General features: G+C 36.2%; 1 protein-coding gene across 6 annotated transcripts in view; it reads left to right on the top strand.

Annotated features, from left to right (window-relative positions):
• The window catches only part of NHSL1 (NHS like 1), a 151,169-nt gene that overhangs the window by 122,177 nt on the left and 10,957 nt on the right, over positions 1-18,035 (top strand). For 5 of the 6 annotated variants that reach the window (XM_077894510.1, XM_077894477.1, XM_077894490.1 and 2 more), the window contains 2 exons: positions 7,274-7,466; positions 11,707-11,838. In XM_077894510.1, coding sequence (XP_077750636.1) covers positions 7,274-7,466; positions 11,707-11,838 — 325 coding nt within the window. The remainder of the gene's footprint in view (positions 1-7,273; positions 7,467-11,706; positions 11,839-18,035) is intronic. The other variant, XM_077894494.1, reaches the window with a different exon arrangement.

The raw sequence follows: 18,035 nt of genomic DNA, 5'->3' as shown, positions 1-18,035 counted from the left end.
ATTCTTTGAACTGGCATTTCAGGTTCTGTTTTAGTCCTCAGTGATGGGGGATATTTAAATCAAAGGAGGACTTTGAAGAAGACAGACAGTAGCCTTGCTCTGTAACTGCACATGTCACAGGCTTATATAACATGATGCTTGAGAACACCGATTTGGGGCAGCTTTTCCACCTGTTGAAGCTGAGTGGCTTTGGGTAAATTGCTTCTCTTCTGTGAGCTTCAGTTTCCAAACCATAATGAGTTATAAGCCCCATGTTCTAGTTTGCTCAGGACAGCCCTGGTTTACAGCTGCTATCCTGTGTAATTATCCATAGCACCCCCTTTCACTTTCAAAGGAGTTCTGGTTTTGATAATAAATTATATGGCTAACTTACCTACCTCGGAGAGGGATGTGGTGAGGTTGAAATTAATTACTGTTTATGAAATTCTTTGCATGGTGCCTGGCACACAGAATATGCTCAAGTAATGGTTAGTAAAGTATTATTAAACTGCTTGGTTTTTCACACTAGCTGTAAAGAAAATAACTCTATGAACAATGAAATTTGGCCACTCCCTCTATCCTGTCTCTTATTCCACCCACATAGAATTTCTGGTCTAAAGCAATGAATTTGAGAGTTATTAGCAACTACTACAAAACTTCTGGTCATTGTGTCTTAGTAGGTTATTTTTAAGTAGAACTACCAGGAGCCCTACTACTACTAACTTTGCAATAATGGTAGAACAGTTTAGAACATTTTCCAAACTTTTTCACAAGTTATATCTCCTTTTCCACAGGAACTACTATGAAAGAAATGTTTTCATATTCATTATTATCATTTTAATGATCTGGAATCCGAGACTTAGAATTAATGAGATTACTTTCCCAAGAGCACATGGCTAGAGTGCGTCAGGGTGGACATGAATGTGAGGCCTCTCACTTTATACTCTGTTTTCTTTTTTTCTTGCGCCATGTTGGTGGAACAAAGGGGCAAGATTACTAAGTTAACCAAATTCCTTCTCATTATGCCTGCTGTTGTCATTTTTCATTCCACCATTGACTTGTCTGGTATTCCTTCATTCATGACATTTTTTTTTTTTTTTTTTTCAAAAACCATTTAGGTGCTACTTGGTCTCTGTATACAGACATAGTGCCTGACCTAGGGTGGTTTATGGTCTAGAAAACACTTATGATGCCTCAAGATGTAGTCATTTGTACTGGATCTCTCTGTGTGAGTAACTTCAGGGCATGGTGGGAACACAGAGAGGATCTATGCTAATTCCAGTGCTCTGCAATTTGGGATATCTTGTTACTTTGTATCTTGCAAGCAAGAATGAGAAGATTGAGAATTGTCATTTTTCCAGGCCTTTATGCATTCAAACCAGTGAGCGTCTCTAGTAGCCTGCCCCATGTTGTAAACATCCCATTACACTGGAATAGGGCTCTATTCATATCTGCCATCCCCTCTAAATGGGAACATAACATCCATGTCTTGTTGATATTTATATATTTCTGTTATGTCCCAGTATGGAATCAAGCACCAGCATGCAGAAAAGTTTAGGAGCCAGAGACTAGGCTTAATGCTATGTGTAAATCTATTTAGTACTTATTGCAACCATGAGAGATAGCTTGGATTGTTCACATATCACAGATGAAGAAACTGTATTTTAGAGAAATTATATCATTTGCTTAAAGTCACATAGTTTTAAAATACTGAAACTGAAATCTCTATTTTAAAGCAGTGTTATTGGGACGCCTGGATGGCTCTGCAGTTGAGCATCTGCCTTCAGCTCAGGGTGTGATCCTGGAGTCCTGGGATCGAGTCCCATATCAGGCTCCCCGCATAGAGCCTCCTCCCTCTGCCTATGTCTCTGCCTCTCTCTGTCTCTCATGAATTAATAATAAAATCTTAAAAAAATAAATAAAGCAGTGTTATTAAGATATAATTTACATAAAATAAATACACATTTAAATTATACAATTATACAATGAGTATGTGGAGGAATTGAACCTAAATACAGCCTTCTCCTCCTCACCTCTCATGGGAGTTCATAATTGTTGAGATAACAGAAAGAACATCTTTTACAACCCAATTGTCCATCAGTAAAAGAGTGAATAAATAAATATGGTATTGGAATGGAATGTATACCCATAAAATCAATGAGCTGTAGGCTCACACAAAAACATGGATGTCTCTTAGAAACAGAAGAACACAACACAGAGAATGAAACCATTTTTTATAAAAGTCAAAGCAAATATAAACATGTAATTTACACATTTGTACACATATTAAAAAAAGTAAAGGAATGATTAATGCATAATTCAGGAGAGTAGTTACTTTGGGGGAAGCATGGAGGTAGATGCAGTTATTGGTAATACTTTATGTAAGTCATGAGTTGGGTAGTAAGTTCTGAACTATTCATTATGTTATATACTTTGTATATGTCATTTATTAAAATTAAAATATTATTAAAAATAAATACTACATCACTTTAAACATTTATGTTCTAATTAAGTATTTTCTGTTATTTTAAGGAAAAGATCACTTAATGCAATAATTTAAATTCACAGTATTTTAATTCAACATGTAGTATTGATAAAGGGACTAGCTTTGGGATAAATGGGCTAATACACTGATGGGGAGAAAAGGAATAATTAAAGTTATTGAATAATGTGGATATTGATACCACTACCTGGCCATCATAGAGTTTCTGGATGAACCATGAACTGTGCTTCTGAAAGATCCATTTCTACCACCCCTGCTTTTTTGGTTGTTGTTGGGTCCAAAGGGGAAAAGAGGAACAGGAGAGAACAGAATTAAGTCAGGATCTTTGTGTCTAAATATATTGAAGGTAGAAGGAGCATATAGCCAAAAAACACTGTAGAAGTTTTGACACCTTATAAAACCATCTAAAATCTTGAAAACCAAGAGTCAACCCAAGAGAGATTTAATTCTGGAAAGAAAAACACCGAAAACTGAGAAAGTGTCCTGCAAAAAGGGATGGAATATATATAATATGTTGACATCCTCTTAAATAATGCTCTATATAGTTTCATCTGTTCTGTATTTTCATGTAATGATTACTAAATTAATGCTAAATTTAGGTCTGGTTATAATTCCAGTTTCTAATTTTTAAGAGCATAGCAGATTTTTTAAAAAAGCCTTGGCTAGTCTGTGATTCGCAGTTAAGCCCACTTTTTGGTAAGTTGGCCAGCTGCCAAAGAGACCATATTCCAGGCTCCTCTGTCCATCTGGTGGGAGCTTGTTTGATTTCCAGACAGGACTTATGAGTCTCTGAAGTGCAGGCTTACAGCATCCAAAATCTACAAGACCACTGTTGTTGTGGTCGGTGGTCTCCCTTTCTAAATTCAGTATTCTGGCACAAGGAATTATGGCTTCTTGTTTCATTTGTGACTTTCTATTCCTTCCAGGACTAAGGTAGGGGTATGGCGAACATCATTGACCAACAGACAGACTTAAAAACTGCATTTAAGTTCTGAAACCAAGGTATAAACAAATAATTCACTTCATATCAAGGGATTCCATTAATATGAAGCATGGTTGAAGCTATTTGAGTTACTCTTTTTTGAGCACTTTGAGTTATGCTCAAAACCTACAACTAGTAAATGACAGAGCCAAGATGCTGATTACTTAGTGTTATACTCCAGTGTGTACTGCCCCTCCCATTACACCACACTTTTGGCTCTATAGATTTTCGAAAGGTTTGTTCTTGAATAAGAGCTAAAAATGGAGATTTAATCTTTAGATAAGACAACCTAGTAACTTATTGCAAATATTGCCAGGTTGTTATTTTACAGCAGAGACTCTGGGGTTATGTCTGGGTTCTAGTCCCAGTTGTCCACATGTATACTTCCCAAAAGTACTTTACTCCATTTAACTTTACTCCATTTTCTTATATATAAAATGAGGCTAATGCTATAAAGATTAAAATGAGATAACCAATTTCTATAAAGTCTGCATCCCAGAGTGAGACACATAGCAATCAGTTATTTAGCTAAAATTCTGCCAAGGTTCTATGTGATTCTGATTTAAAGCTTCTGGAATTTATGTTCTCATGGGAGAAATAAGATAAATAACTAAAATACATATATGCTTGTGAAATGTACTAAAGAGAAAAAGCAGAGAGGGGAGGAGTTGAAGTTTTAGGGATGCTGAACAGCTAAGACCTCAACAAGAAGGGGACTCTTGAATAAACACCCAAAGAAAAATAAGATGTAGATGTCTCAGGAAAGAGCATGTCAGACAATGGGAGCAGCAATTGCAAAGGCCCTGAGGCAGGAGTGTGCATGATACATACAAGAAAGTGCATGGAAAGGGTGGTACAGCTGGAATAGAATAAGGGGTGGAATGAATAGTAATTTAGTTCAGAAGATAGCAGTGGGCTGTTGGCAGACCACATAGGGTCTTGTAGGTCATAGTAAGGTATTGATGGGGTTGAGCAGAGGAGCAACATGATCTGACATAAATTTTAAAAAGATCCCTCTGGCCTCTGTATTGAGAAATAGACTGTTGGAACAGGAGGGTAGACAGAAGCTGGGGACCAGTTAAGAGGCAAATGTAATCTTTCAGAGCAGTACAGTATCTATCTTAATGGAGTAATTATGATGTGTTCTGCCATTGAGATGCAGGAGGTTTTTCCTGTGCCCTTTGCTGTATTTACAAATGCTAGGAGGGATAGGAGTCAGATTATTCTAGAAGTCATTAGAATAATCCTGGTTTTAATTTTTCTTAGTAAGTTGTAGCACTGCATAGTAGTCACATTTGCATATAGTTTATTCTGTGGCATGCTTGGGAAATGTTCTTGCAAATGAAGGGAACACTTAATAAAATAGATTACCTTTGAAAGTTGTCATGCTGGAGCTATCCCTGGTGATTATTCCATGGCAACAAGGCTAAACTGTAGTATTATTTCATTGTGTTAGTTATCAATCCTGACACTATCAGCCAACTAAAAGCAAAGTAGGTTACTACCGCTGATGAGTGCCATTGCAATGCACACAAACTGTGAACAGTGCTTCACCAGCTCCCTTGGAAGAAGTCACATAGTAAAGGGAACCCTGCTCTGCAGGGTGTCACCATGCTATTTATTCTCTGTCAAGCTATAGCTTTACTTTTCTTGCTGGTAAACCTGTTTGGTTAGGATTTGCTTCATGTGGCCTTCAAGGTTTGTGTCATATTTCAAGATTACTTGAATTACAAGAAAAATTATTTCTATCTGTACATCAAAAAATTGGAGTAACCTTCTAATTTACTAAATTGAATTTCAATCAGCAACATCAGAAACTCACGAAATACTCATATGAAATTGGTTTTAATTTACTTGTGTGTGTGTGTGTGTGTGTGTGTGTGAGAGAGAGTGTAAGTGTGTATGGGTCCGCATCTTAAGGATAGAGAATATATAAGTCAAATTTAATAAGAGTGTTACAAGTGCAAAAAGGCTGGAAATTATTTATATTACTATGGCTTAGCTGCCATGTTGACCACAAAATTCCCTTGATTGTCTTTCAAGGATCTGTAGGAATCATAACCATTTTCCCAGAAGTGGATCAAACATGAATGGACATGGTATAATTGAGTATCACAATCAGATGTCTATAACATGCTTGTCATAAGTTGAATATATTTATTTGTCAGTTTAATTACAAATATTATTTCACATTTTCCTTAGGTGGAGAAGAAACAATATCATATTACATGTTTTATGTATCAAGAATATAAAGTCAAAAACAGAGATGTTTAATAATGTTTTATTTTGTACTATTTCCACAACACCTTTATTATTGGTAGTGTCTTTGCAATAAAAGAGAAACTTGGGTGCTTGTCAATTCATGATTTTCTTTTCCAAAAGTCCCATTATTATGGCCACCACCTTCATTCCCAGTCAGACATTTTCATAGATATTATCTCATTAGGTCTTAAGAGTAGCTCTTTGGGGGATTCAGGAAGTAAATGTATAATCCCATTTTACAGCAAAGGAAAATTAGGTTCAGGAAACGTCTGAAGATCACTTGTCTGGCAGGTATAAAGTGAATTGACTCCAGTCTTTGGATTCTTGGTCTAGACCCTATGCCAAACACCAAACTATTTTTCTTGGTTCTTCTCTAGTCTTTTTCAAATCTGTGGAGGGCCGGTAGTTGTAGAATAGATATAGATATTTTGCAGTAAGCTGAACCCAATAGCAATAAAGAGTGATGACAGTGTTCTTCTAAGTGGTTGAAATTTCTAACAAATGCATTTCTGTAACAATCTTACCAGTGTCCTCTTAGAAACTTGCATTAAATCCAGAAAGGTATCATCAATGCCTGCTTTTGAAAGATAGATGAATTCTTGCAAACATAATATTGAATGAAAGAAGTAAGTTATAAAAGAGAACATACATCACAATTCTCTTTGGGACAAATATTGGCAAATAAAGCCATAGGTTACAAGTCAGGAGAGTAGTTACCCTTGCTTGGGGTTCTGTGTTTTTGGGAGGGGAATGTTAAACTGATTTGGGTGCTGGTTACACAGATGTTCCCTTGGAAAGGTTCATTGACTCTTTATTCTTAAATAAAGTCCATTATAAAATGCTTGCCAAAACAACTTTCTTGCTTATGCTTTTTAAGATGTTATGGGAAGAAAGGTATTGAAGAAGAGCTCTCCAGTTAGGATGTTAATCTGTATCAAAACAGACACTGCTAGAAATGTTTTCATGGAATTCTGATAAGCCTCAGAGCAGAGCTTCAGTCAGCTTCTTAGAATTTAACAATTTCACACTGATTTTTCCCGTGTAAATGGTTTCAGAAGAGCACACATAGTTGAGTAACAGTAGCTTATCATGTCAGAAATGTTGAGGTCAGTGCCTTAGAGAAATAAGATTGAGGCTAGAAATTACTTTGAGCAAACAAAATTTTAATAAAAATGTAAACCGCTGGCCACAGCCATGATGTTTTTCTAGGCTTCTGGTGGTAAACTAAATCCATAAGCTTTCTGACCATAATAAATATAGAAAAAACAGGAAGAACGGAAAAGATATTGTGGGTCAGCAAAACCCTTTTCAGTCCTCATGGTTTAGAGATTAAGGCCACTGTGCGAATCATATGTATAACAGGTCATGATCTAGATGATAAAGAGCAGTTTTCTTGCAAATCACTGCTTCTTTCCTAAATGTGACCTTTTGCGGGGGAGTAGGGAGCTTGCTTTAAATCCTTTTTTTTTTTTTTCTAAATAAGAAATGTACTTTTAAATGTTTCTGCCAGCTATTTACACACTGTCTTCTTACTTTTTTCCCTGCAGTGTTCTGTTTCTTCATCAGAAGAAGAAAGACTTATTTCCATCAGGAGACCTAAAACGCCAACCTCAAGTGACTTCTCTGACCTTAATACTCAAACAAACTGGACCAAGTCACTTCCTTTGCCAACACCAGAAGAGAAGATGCGACAGCAAGCCCAGACAGTCCAGGCTGATGTGGTTGCCATTAACATAACTGGTATGCTTTGCTATGCAGCTAGGTTTCTAAATGTACTTGGGAGAATGACTTGGGCTTTTGTTTGTTATATGCTCTTAGCATTTCATTTATACATCAAAGATAAAAATAGCTGTAGTCCAGCTTCCTGCTCTTTGAAAGAAATACTAAAACTTACATATGTGCATGCACATGAAATATCTCTTGGTTGTGTTACCAAAGGTTGATATCATGGAAATCATCAAAAGTGTGTGTGGTGGGGAGTTTCATTAAATTACTTTTTTGAAAACATTTTCTAAACATGGTCCTGGGTAAGAAAAGAATGATGTTTCTTTTCTAAAGGGCTGTTTTATGTTGTATTTATGAAAGTGAGAAAATAGCAGTTTTGTGATATTTCCAAATGATTGATTTTCTTACCTTTTTGTCTTAAGTAGAAAAAGGGAAACAAATTGAACACCAATAAAAAATAAATTAAAAAAAAAAAGAAAAAGGGAAACATTGCTTAAAGTAAGAATATCAAGTGAATTAACAGTAAAAATTATAAAAATATTGTTTTAAAGTTAATAGGATGGTAAAATTATATTTTGATCCCCATTATTTGAATTCTACAATCTTCAAATAAAAATCACTTCCTTCTGAATATAAAATTTTTAGAATATGTTATATTAAGTTGGAGTATGAATATTGCCAAACATGAAATTCAAGTTCTTTTAGAATTTTTTGCTTAGATTTTAACCATCTGTGATATTTAAGGGGACAAATAGCAAGTTACGTAAAGCTCAAAGGCAATACTTCGCAAACTTAGAGGAGTTGTTAAAGATTAAAAATCAAAATTGTCCTGCTTTATCAGTTCCATAGCCCACAAAGAAGATAGGTCAGTGGTTTGGGGTGGGGAGGGGCATACCAAGTAAAAAAATAAGATGGGTTAAGAGTTAACATTGGACAGAGTGTTCAAGTGAAGCAGATTACTCATAATTATCATTGATAATCAGTCCATACAAAGCATGGCCTCTTGGGCCAGAACCTAAAAAACTAGGTGACCAATAAGAATGAATTTTCATAAGAAATTAGGATGAAAAACCACAGCACCCTTGCTGTACTTCTGAAGCCACTGCTACTGCTGTTGACTGCTGTTAGAAAGGTTGTAGATTTTGATAGTTAATGAAGATTTTTTTTTAAACCTTACAGATGTTTTAAAAATCACATTTAGAATAAAAATTACACTTATTTTGAATTCCAGGGAAATTTAGTAAATAAGTGCATGAATTATTTTAAATTCCATGTACATTTTTCCACATTGACTGTACTTAACCCTAAAGGAATAGCATAGTATTTTATTCCACTTTCTTGGCAGATAACATTGCTGATCTTCCTGAATGTGATTCTCATACACCTATATCATATCTTTTTAAGATTATTTTTATAAATAGCCATGTTTCATAATAAAGTGTGTTTATTGCTCTATGGAATATGTGGACACATATCTTCTATCAGAAAACGCATTACATTTTTTGATTGATTAAATGCAGCAGAAACATAATTACATTATATATGATTAAATGCCTCAGAAGTAATATAATAAGACTGTGCTATGAAATATGACAGTCCTTAATGGAATTAGGATAAATGCATTATCCTGAAGTTAGAAAATGTAAAACAGAGTACCTATAGCTTTAGAAGTAAAGAATTATTTGCAATGAAATGTGTTCTAACAACAGTAGACAGTGCCATTTCTTTGAGCTGTAATTTTCTCCTGTTAATGACTACTAAATGGATATGAATTACACAGAGTTTAAAAGAGTCCTTCAAATGCCACATAGGGAAGGCAAACAATAATGAAGTGAGCAATATGAGTTATCTTGAAGTGCAATTTACTTTTAATTGAGTGATTAACACTTTCAGAAGTGTAATAATTAAATATAATGCCTAATTATATATTTATTGATCTGTGTTCTGGTCCATGTGTTCACATACATACACATATGTTTCCTATAGAGATGAATTTTTCTGATATTGTGATATAAAGAAGCATTACATTTAAACTCTTCACTTAGCAAACTGACATGGGTTATATAGCTTCCTGTTCTTTAAATATTATATTTCTGAGGCCCTAGAAAACTTTGAGACTAAAGTGTAGCTTCCTATAGAGAATTGTCATATGTTCACTTATTTGGATGAACACTGACACTCTAGTTTGATTTCTTAGTCGGTTCGGTAGGGAAAAGAAATGTCAATAAATATACTATTTCACATCCAGGGCAAAGCTGGCCAGGCATAGAGGTAGAACATTAGCACAATGAGCTGCCAGCCTGAAAATCAATTTAATCCCTTTAGTCATAGTCCTGTAGGGACTCATCCTGTTCTGGGAGTTGAAGAGGAAAAAAAATGTTTCAAATGAAATGTATATATGCATAGGTTTCATATTCTGCCCTGTGGAATAACAAGTCTTCCACCTGGAAATAAATAGAGTGGGTAAACCTGCTTCAACAGTTTTGACAAACTTGCTTTGTACTAATCTGAGTTAGCCAAAGTTTATTTCTAAGTGGTAACCATGACTAAGGCTGTTTTTCAATGAAGGGAAGTGATTCAATTCCTCTCAACAGGTATTTATTAAATACCTACTTTGTGTCAGGCATCAAGCTGAGTGACACAGGGTTGCTAAGTTCTGTAAATCATGGTACCGCCATCAAGAAATGTGTAGTCCACCAAGAGGACAGACTTCTTGGGTCATGATGCAAGATGGAGAGTTTGATGATGCCTTTAATGACATTTGTCTTAGACGCCATTCTTATGTTTTCTCAATTTCCTTGGAGTTTGGGTGGTTTATCTTTTGTTTCTGTTTTGTTTTTTAGGAAGCAAAACTAGAGACTAAATGCAACTATTAATGTTTTGTCTGTTCTTAATGCCTTGATACAAGGAAATTGTCTTCCTCTGCTGCAGGAAACTAATGAACCATGGAAGTCATGACTTGCCCCTTAGAAGCACCATATATGCTATTGCACAGAGTGATGTATTTATCACAGTGATGGTACCTTCTGGTGTTACACTGTCTTCTCTCAGTCATTTCTAGTTTTCTCCATTAGGAACAAAGTTGCAAGCATTTTCAAAGTTGAAAGCATTTATTTATGCTTGTTCCTTCATAGGTGAAATGTGTTTTGATTATTCAGGTCTTTTATCTTCTGTTTAGATTTTCCTATTTAAATATAGAGTTCACTGATTTACAACATATTTACTTTGAACATGTGTCAGTATTGCTAAAAAGAGTGAATGTTTTTATACTTTTTTTTTTTTTACAACATAAGAATGATGGAAGTATATAATTTGTGTACCTATGTATTTTTAAAATCTCTTTTTAAGCAGAATAACCATTTAACAAAGATAGTGCTATAAAACTTTCTTTATTAAACTCACAAATAATTTAAAGCAGACCAATCAATAACTGATACTATATTATTTTATGGTATCCCATTGGTGTGTTAGTCACACAAGCTCACAATCTAGAGATAAAAAAGTCCTGTAGACGTAGCATTCTAGGTTTGATTGCAAAATTATCGGAAATGTCTGAATTAAGAGCAATTGTAAAAGGTGATTATGAAACAGAGAAGGCAATTCAGCTTTAACAACAGCAGTGCTACTGGGTCTCATTGTGGTAAAAGTACTTTATCATTATAAGGCTTTTTATTGGTCATTATAGTTGTATCTCACACCACAGCAATTACTACAGCCTGTCCAAATTATCATCCACCCTGACTGAAAGAAAAAGCTCTTCATCCAAGAATTCTTGATTAAGCTATTTGTATCATCACATAGGATAAGACATTATATTGCTCTCTAGAGATAACCAAATGAACACAATATGCCCATTTCCATCCTATGTACACTGATATAAAGAGTGATTTCAGTGACCAGAGAGTCTATGTAAAACACTTCCAAAATGACCCAATTTTTAAAATAGCACAGAATCACTGTTCAAGTGTGTTATTAACAGATTTGCACTTGTTACTCCACCTCGTTTGCAAATGAGATCAAGGTGTTTCCTTTGGAAGGACACACATTGGAAATGGAAAAAAGAAAAACAGCCTTATGATGATAATGTGCTTTCCTTCCTATTTTTGCCCTTCAGCATTTATTCATCATCATATGACTGGCTAACATCATTATTAATACCTTCTGATCATTTTACAACAAGCTTCTGGAAGAAAGTGCATGGTGTCGGCTTGCTTGAAAATAACATTGCTTTGCTTGTTCTACTACTCTATATTAGGGGAGAATTTCGATCGCCAGGCCAGTCTTCGGCGGTCTCTAATTTACACAGACACTCTGGTAAGACGACCGAAGAAAGTCAAAAGGAGAAAGACTATTACAGGAGTCCCTGACAACATACAGAAGGAGCTAGGTATGGCTCATCAGAACTGTATTTTGTCGCCCCACATTACTGCTCAGCATTACTACTCTAACCTCATCATCGTGCTTATGAGATCAATACATTCTGATAGCCGTTTGGTGTCCCCAGAGGAACGGCTTCTCTCCTGAGTGAGGCACTGGATACAAGTCTTAACATCTCATGAAGATGATTTGTTGAATTTTGGTGAGAAGGTGACACAAAGAGCCTATATGAAAACTGTTAACTGGGGTGATGGAAATTTTCAGTAATGTCATCATCTCTGTGAACCTTGCACATTGGATATTTCCACAATGACATTTACCCTTCATTTAGATCTTAATTTTTCATAAAACTGAAAACTCATTCTAGGACTTCAGATTGTAAATATGGACTTCATTAGTCATACTGACAGTGTTGGTGGCATTTTGTCATCAAAGAGACAGCAGTGTGGGATGATTAGTAAATTTCAGTACAATAGGAAATAGTCATTTATGTTGGATAGTGCCTTAATGGAACTTCCAAAGAAACAATTTCATAGGTTTTTTGGTCAGTACTTTTCAACCTGTGATAAAAATAGAAAAAAAGACACCCCGTCCTTTTATTTTAATCTAGTAGAGAGGGTTATTTACTTCATAATTCACTTATCCATATTATTTCTGCTTATCTTTATATAAGCTTTGGATAGTCCTTTCTTTCTATATTCACTTCCTCTCTCTGGTTTTTAATGGGCCCATCAGGAATGTCTACAGAGGCAGCAGAGCATACTGGGTCAGGGCCAGGCACTCTGACACCAGGCTGCTTGGATTTGAATCCTAGCTCTGCCACTTACTCTCTGGGTGGCCTTAGGCTGGTTACTTTACCTCTCTGAGTCTGCTTTCCTCATTCAAATAATGTGGTTGGTGATGCTAACGGAACATATCTCATAAGGTTGTTGGGAGGATATAATGAATTTATACAGGTGAAGCACTTGATGTCAGGTAGTGTTTACCATATGTTAACTTAATAGCTGCTTTTATAATTATTGTAGGGAACTTACTAGTACCTGTTTTGAAATTTGCTTCTTTCTCTTCAGTGAACTAATGGACTTATTTCCTTATAGCTACTTTCACCCGATGTTTTTACTTACATTTACTATTGAGGGTCTAGAAATTCAGAATAATTATTTCTGAACTTGCTCAGCCATCTTTCAGTCAAAATGAATTTTTCCTAGCTATGGTGGTCTGTTACAGCACATTGAGGTAGCATTGCAACATCCGGGTGCTAAAGACATTGTACCTCTGTGTTTTTTTCCCAATACCCCTGCTTAAAAGCCATGTATCAGTAATGGAAGGCTAACTCTTCTTTACCCATATTCTCTCTTTTCCTGCCATCCTGTTCTGCAGTACGTATGCTCCACCTTCCAGAATGAAGCCACAATGGGACAAGAATAGGGACTCTTAGCTTTTGCTCTAGATCATTCCAGTGACCCAGATGACGTATGGGTGCCCATCTTATTTCATAACAGGGTTTTATCACAAACAAAGGCAAGCCTGCATCCACAGGATTTATGAAATTTGTCTGGTTCATGCGCTTGCATCTGCTTCCAGATCTGGGCCAGTTCTCTTGGATCTCATTCTGTCAGACTCTATTTTTTTTCCCCTCCTTTAGGTGATAGCTAACTAATGTGAGAAACTAGTACCTACTCTTATGTTCAGTAGGTGCTTAATGGGCTAATTTCTTACAGCACTCAGGTAATGTTTATATTTTAACTGATCTTTAGGGAACGTTCTTTAAAGGAGTGAGTGACTTTATAAAGACAGACCCTTTGTAAGATAAAAAGGTTGATGTTTCAAGGTAGTCTGTATTTTAGTGGCTGTACAATCAAATAGGCAGGTTGTGGATAGCTTTGTGCAAAGAGTAAGGATAGTTTGGCCCAGGTAAAGATATGTATACACACAAATATTCAATATGAATTCTCTCTCTCTTTCTCTCTGTCTCCCCTCTACTATATATGTGTACATAATGTAATATAATTTCTAGAACCTCAGAGATACGCACTTTTATCATTTTTATTACTAAACCAATCAGTATGAAGCCAATAACTCAGGTGCCTCTTTGACCTTACTAGAAGGTCTAAGCAGCTAGGTAAATCATGTCTTCTATAATTTTATTTTTAAAATCAATGATTGAGTCCCTGGGGCCCATGTTCATTTCTCTTTTACATTTAACACAGAAACCCCAGTAATGCTGGAAGAAAGTAAATAGCTTCCCCATATCTTTGCATTGTGATTGTTGCCAAACATGAGATGGTTGATGTCATTTCATAGTCAGTGACATGACCTGGATCCTCGCTGGTGGTCAACTGAGATAAGTTAGAGCTAGTTTAAAAAAAAAAGACAAATAACAACTGTAGTTTTAAGGATTGATAGAGTAAGGGAAAATAACATTTAAATATAGTATCATTTAGCAGAAAATTTGGATCATATATTTTTCTTCATTCACTTTATGACTTGTAGTTGATCTTGCCCTTCCTCCCCAATGTTTTGTACTTATAAGGTGCCTGGTATTTCAAAGCTACCTAACTAATGATTCTCAAAAATAGACACTTGGTATTTTCCTTAAAAATTAGTCTATTCTAGTTGTGAAGCATGGGAAAGTATAGCTGAGTCAAACAAATCAGATGAAAAGAGAAATGATTATCTGAAAAAAAACCAGTCACTGGGAAAGACACTTGCTATTCACTAGACAACTGCCCAAGTTGCTGGGGATTTGGATTTTTAAAAAATCTAACCAGAGATTCTTCCAGAATTAGAGAGTTGTGATTGTGCTTAATTTAAATCTATACGACTTTTCACTTCAAAATCCATAAATAGGGGACTCTAGAGGTAAGCCACTTTAGAATACTTTGAAGTCAAGGTTTTCTATTTACCGTTTCAAGTATTTTATAGGTAATAATTTGTTGCCTTCCATTTAAATGAATCAGACAAAATTTATTTTTTTTTAAGATTTTGTTTATTTGTTTGTTTATTTATTCATGGGAGACAAAGAGACAGAGGCAGAGGGATCCCTGGGTGGCGCAGCGGTTTGGCGCCTGCCTTTGGCCCAGGGCGCGGTCCTGGATATCCGGGATCGAGTCCCACATCGGGCTCCCGGTGCAGGGAGTCTGCTTCTCCCTCTGCCTGTGTCTCTGCCTCTCTCTCTCTCTCACTGTGTGCCTATCATAAATAAATAAAAAAAGTTAAAAAAAAAAAAAAAGAGGCAGAGACAGAAGCAGAGGGGAAGCAGCCTCCTGGGGAGCCCAATGTGGGCCTTGGTCCCAGGACCCCAGGATCATGCCCTGAGCCAAAGGCAGACACTCAACTGCTGAGCCACCCAGCCATCCCAAATCAGACAGAATTTCTAATTTTTTCTTTACTCTTATTATCTTAAACATATATAGAAATGTATTTGAACAACCCATCACAAGTTTTCATCCTCTAGAATCAGATAGTATCATTTTGTTGTTATATAATTATATTTGGTTACTGAATAGTTCCTGGAACACTGTGCATTCCTCAAGCAAAAAAAGCTTTGTTTAAGGGAATCATCTTCTGAATAACTATTGATAGGTTGTACTAAGCATTAAGAACATAAGACCAGACATGACTTTTTAAAAATCATTGTGTTACACCTTAAATTAACTAAACTGTAGATCTCTATCATCTTTGATTACATATATTTTTTAATTGGAATCCCTTGTGGTATTGTGTAATAAGTAAAAAAAAGTATATAATTCTTTCTTTATATTATTTTGCAAAATCAGATAAATCCCATCAAGATTTTTTTTAAGATTTTATTTATTTATTCATGAGAGACACACAGAGAGAGAGAGAGACAGAGACACAGGCAGAGGGAGAAGCAGGCTCCATGCAGGGAGCCCGACGTGGGACTCGATCCCAGATCTCCAGGATCATGCCCTGGACTGAAGGCAGTGCCAAACCGCTGAGCCACCAGGGCTGCCCCCATCAAGATTTTTAGCAACACTGTAGGTTGGCTCAGCAGTTGAGCGTCCGCCTCTAGCTCAAGACATGATCCCAGAGTCCTGGGATCGAGTCCCACATCGGGCTTCCTGCATGGAGCCTGCTTCTTCCTCTGCGTATATCTGTGTGTGTGTGTGTGTGTGTGTGTGTGTGTGTCTCATGAATAAATAAATAAATCTTTAAAAAAAAAGATTTTTAGCAACACCTAAGAGGTCTATATTTGTTCGCAGATCTCTTTTTATAGTCTGTTTCTGTTACTTAATTCTAGTCAAGATAGTATTCATCTGTGTCCTATAATATGTGACACTTTTTGTACTATGAAAATATTAGGGACACCTGGATGGCTCAGTTGGTTAAGCATCTGCCCTTAGCTCAGGTCATGATCCCAGAGTCCCAGGATCGAGCCTGGAGTAGGGCTCCCCAAGCAGGGAGTCTGCTTCTCCCTGCTTCTCCCTCTGTCTCTCTTCCACCTCGTGCCGCTCCCCCACCGTCTCTCATTCTCTCTCAAATCAATAAATAAAATCTTAAGAAAAGAAAAATATTAGAGGATCTATTTTTGAAATAGAACTTCAGTGGTCCCTATGATGGTTGATAATGTGAGTTGCATTTCACATGTATTTTTAAGGGTCTTTAGAAAAACATGATTTTAATAAGAAAGTTGTATTGAGCTATAAATGGTGAAGAAATGGCTATATTTCCATTTTGAGAATTCTAGGATGGTTTCACATTCAAAATTGTTACCTAAAAGAATCAATACATCTTTTATGGTAGTTAAAAATCTACCACTGATCTCATGCAAAAGTTGCATGAGATGTTATGCAGTTTTGAAAGAAAAAGCTATTAAAATCCATTGTTGAGTAGAATTAGGTATCTTGAATATTTGGAGCCAAACTGGTGCAAACTGATACAGCCATACAAGCCAATTTCCCTCCTAAAATACCAAGTGGCAAAAACTTCATCTTTTGTTTTCTTTCCTCAAAGTGGATTTTTCTCCTGCTCCTGCCTATTGGCCACTTCCTCTCTTCCTGAAGGGAAAACCTTGTGATGTGTGTGTGTGTGTGTATGTGTGTGTATCTGTGTGTGTGTGTGTGTGTGTCTTCAGTGAGTGTGCCTGGCAGAGGGTAGAGGAAGGAAAGAGATCCTCTTTGCTAAAAATACAAGTATAAAAATATTCTCCATCATCGAAAATGAAGGAATGGGCTTTACACTTTATTCTCGTAGGATGACATCTCCTTTGTGGTTCATACAAGACCATCACTGCTGTATTTGCAATATCCTTTGCTATTCAGATGAACGAAAGGCTTTATATCCAGTCAGGGACAGGTTAATTGATGTGGGGTAGGGAGGGAGTTCTCAGGAATCCCATCACCACCAGTGTGCTTGCCCCGGTGAACATTGATGCCGGCAGGCACTCAGCTTGCATTGCTCACCAAAGTGCATGCTTGAGATTTCTTTTTTTTTTAGGTTTATGAGACAACATAGAGAAAAACTGGTTTTGCTGTTGTTTTTCAAAATTTAGTGTGTTTATGCATTAGTTATGTTTATGCATGAATTGATTTTTTTTCTCTCTCTGTACACTTTCATAAAGTTGTTGGTTTCATGATTTTTTCTTCTTTTTGAGATTCTGTTCCTTTCTAGATAGCTTGAAATCTAACTGCTATCTACACTTAAGGTTTTTTTTCTCATTTTCCTCTCCATTTGGCCCTTTTTATGCTTTTTCTCTTCTTTCTTTAAACATACCTATTCTCAGTTTGGTTGTAAGCTCCAAGAAATGAATAACCCTAATTTGAGGAAATGCTCACTGGATCGGTTCCTGCTGCTTTTTCCCCACTAGAACACAACAGATTGTTCTTGGATTTTGAATGTCACTGACAGATGACAATGGTTTGAGATGGATAATGAAATGTTTGAAACACAGATGGGCCTGTAAATCATTTTTTTCTTACGATTTCCTTCTGACATGAAAAAAATTAATGCACTTAACACTGTTTTATACCAATATCCCTTGTAAATGGTATCTCTGTAGCCCTACTGTTGAGCCCTACTTTGGGAAAGACAGTCTCAGCTTGACAGATGCTCTGGTAGTCACCAGGTGGGTGACAGGCCATCTTGAAATCTTTACCAAAAGGAGATTATTTGAAAAGAAAATCTTCCACAGAGCACTCAGCCTTGATCTCAAAGAGAGTAACTGAGAATTCCATATGTAGCACT

This window comes from Canis aureus, chromosome 1 (genome assembly GCF_053574225.1).
Source record: "Canis aureus isolate CA01 chromosome 1, VMU_Caureus_v.1.0, whole genome shotgun sequence".
Lineage (NCBI taxonomy): Eukaryota > Metazoa > Chordata > Mammalia > Carnivora > Canidae > Canis > Canis aureus.
This window is presented reverse-complemented; position numbering and strand designations above follow the sequence as displayed.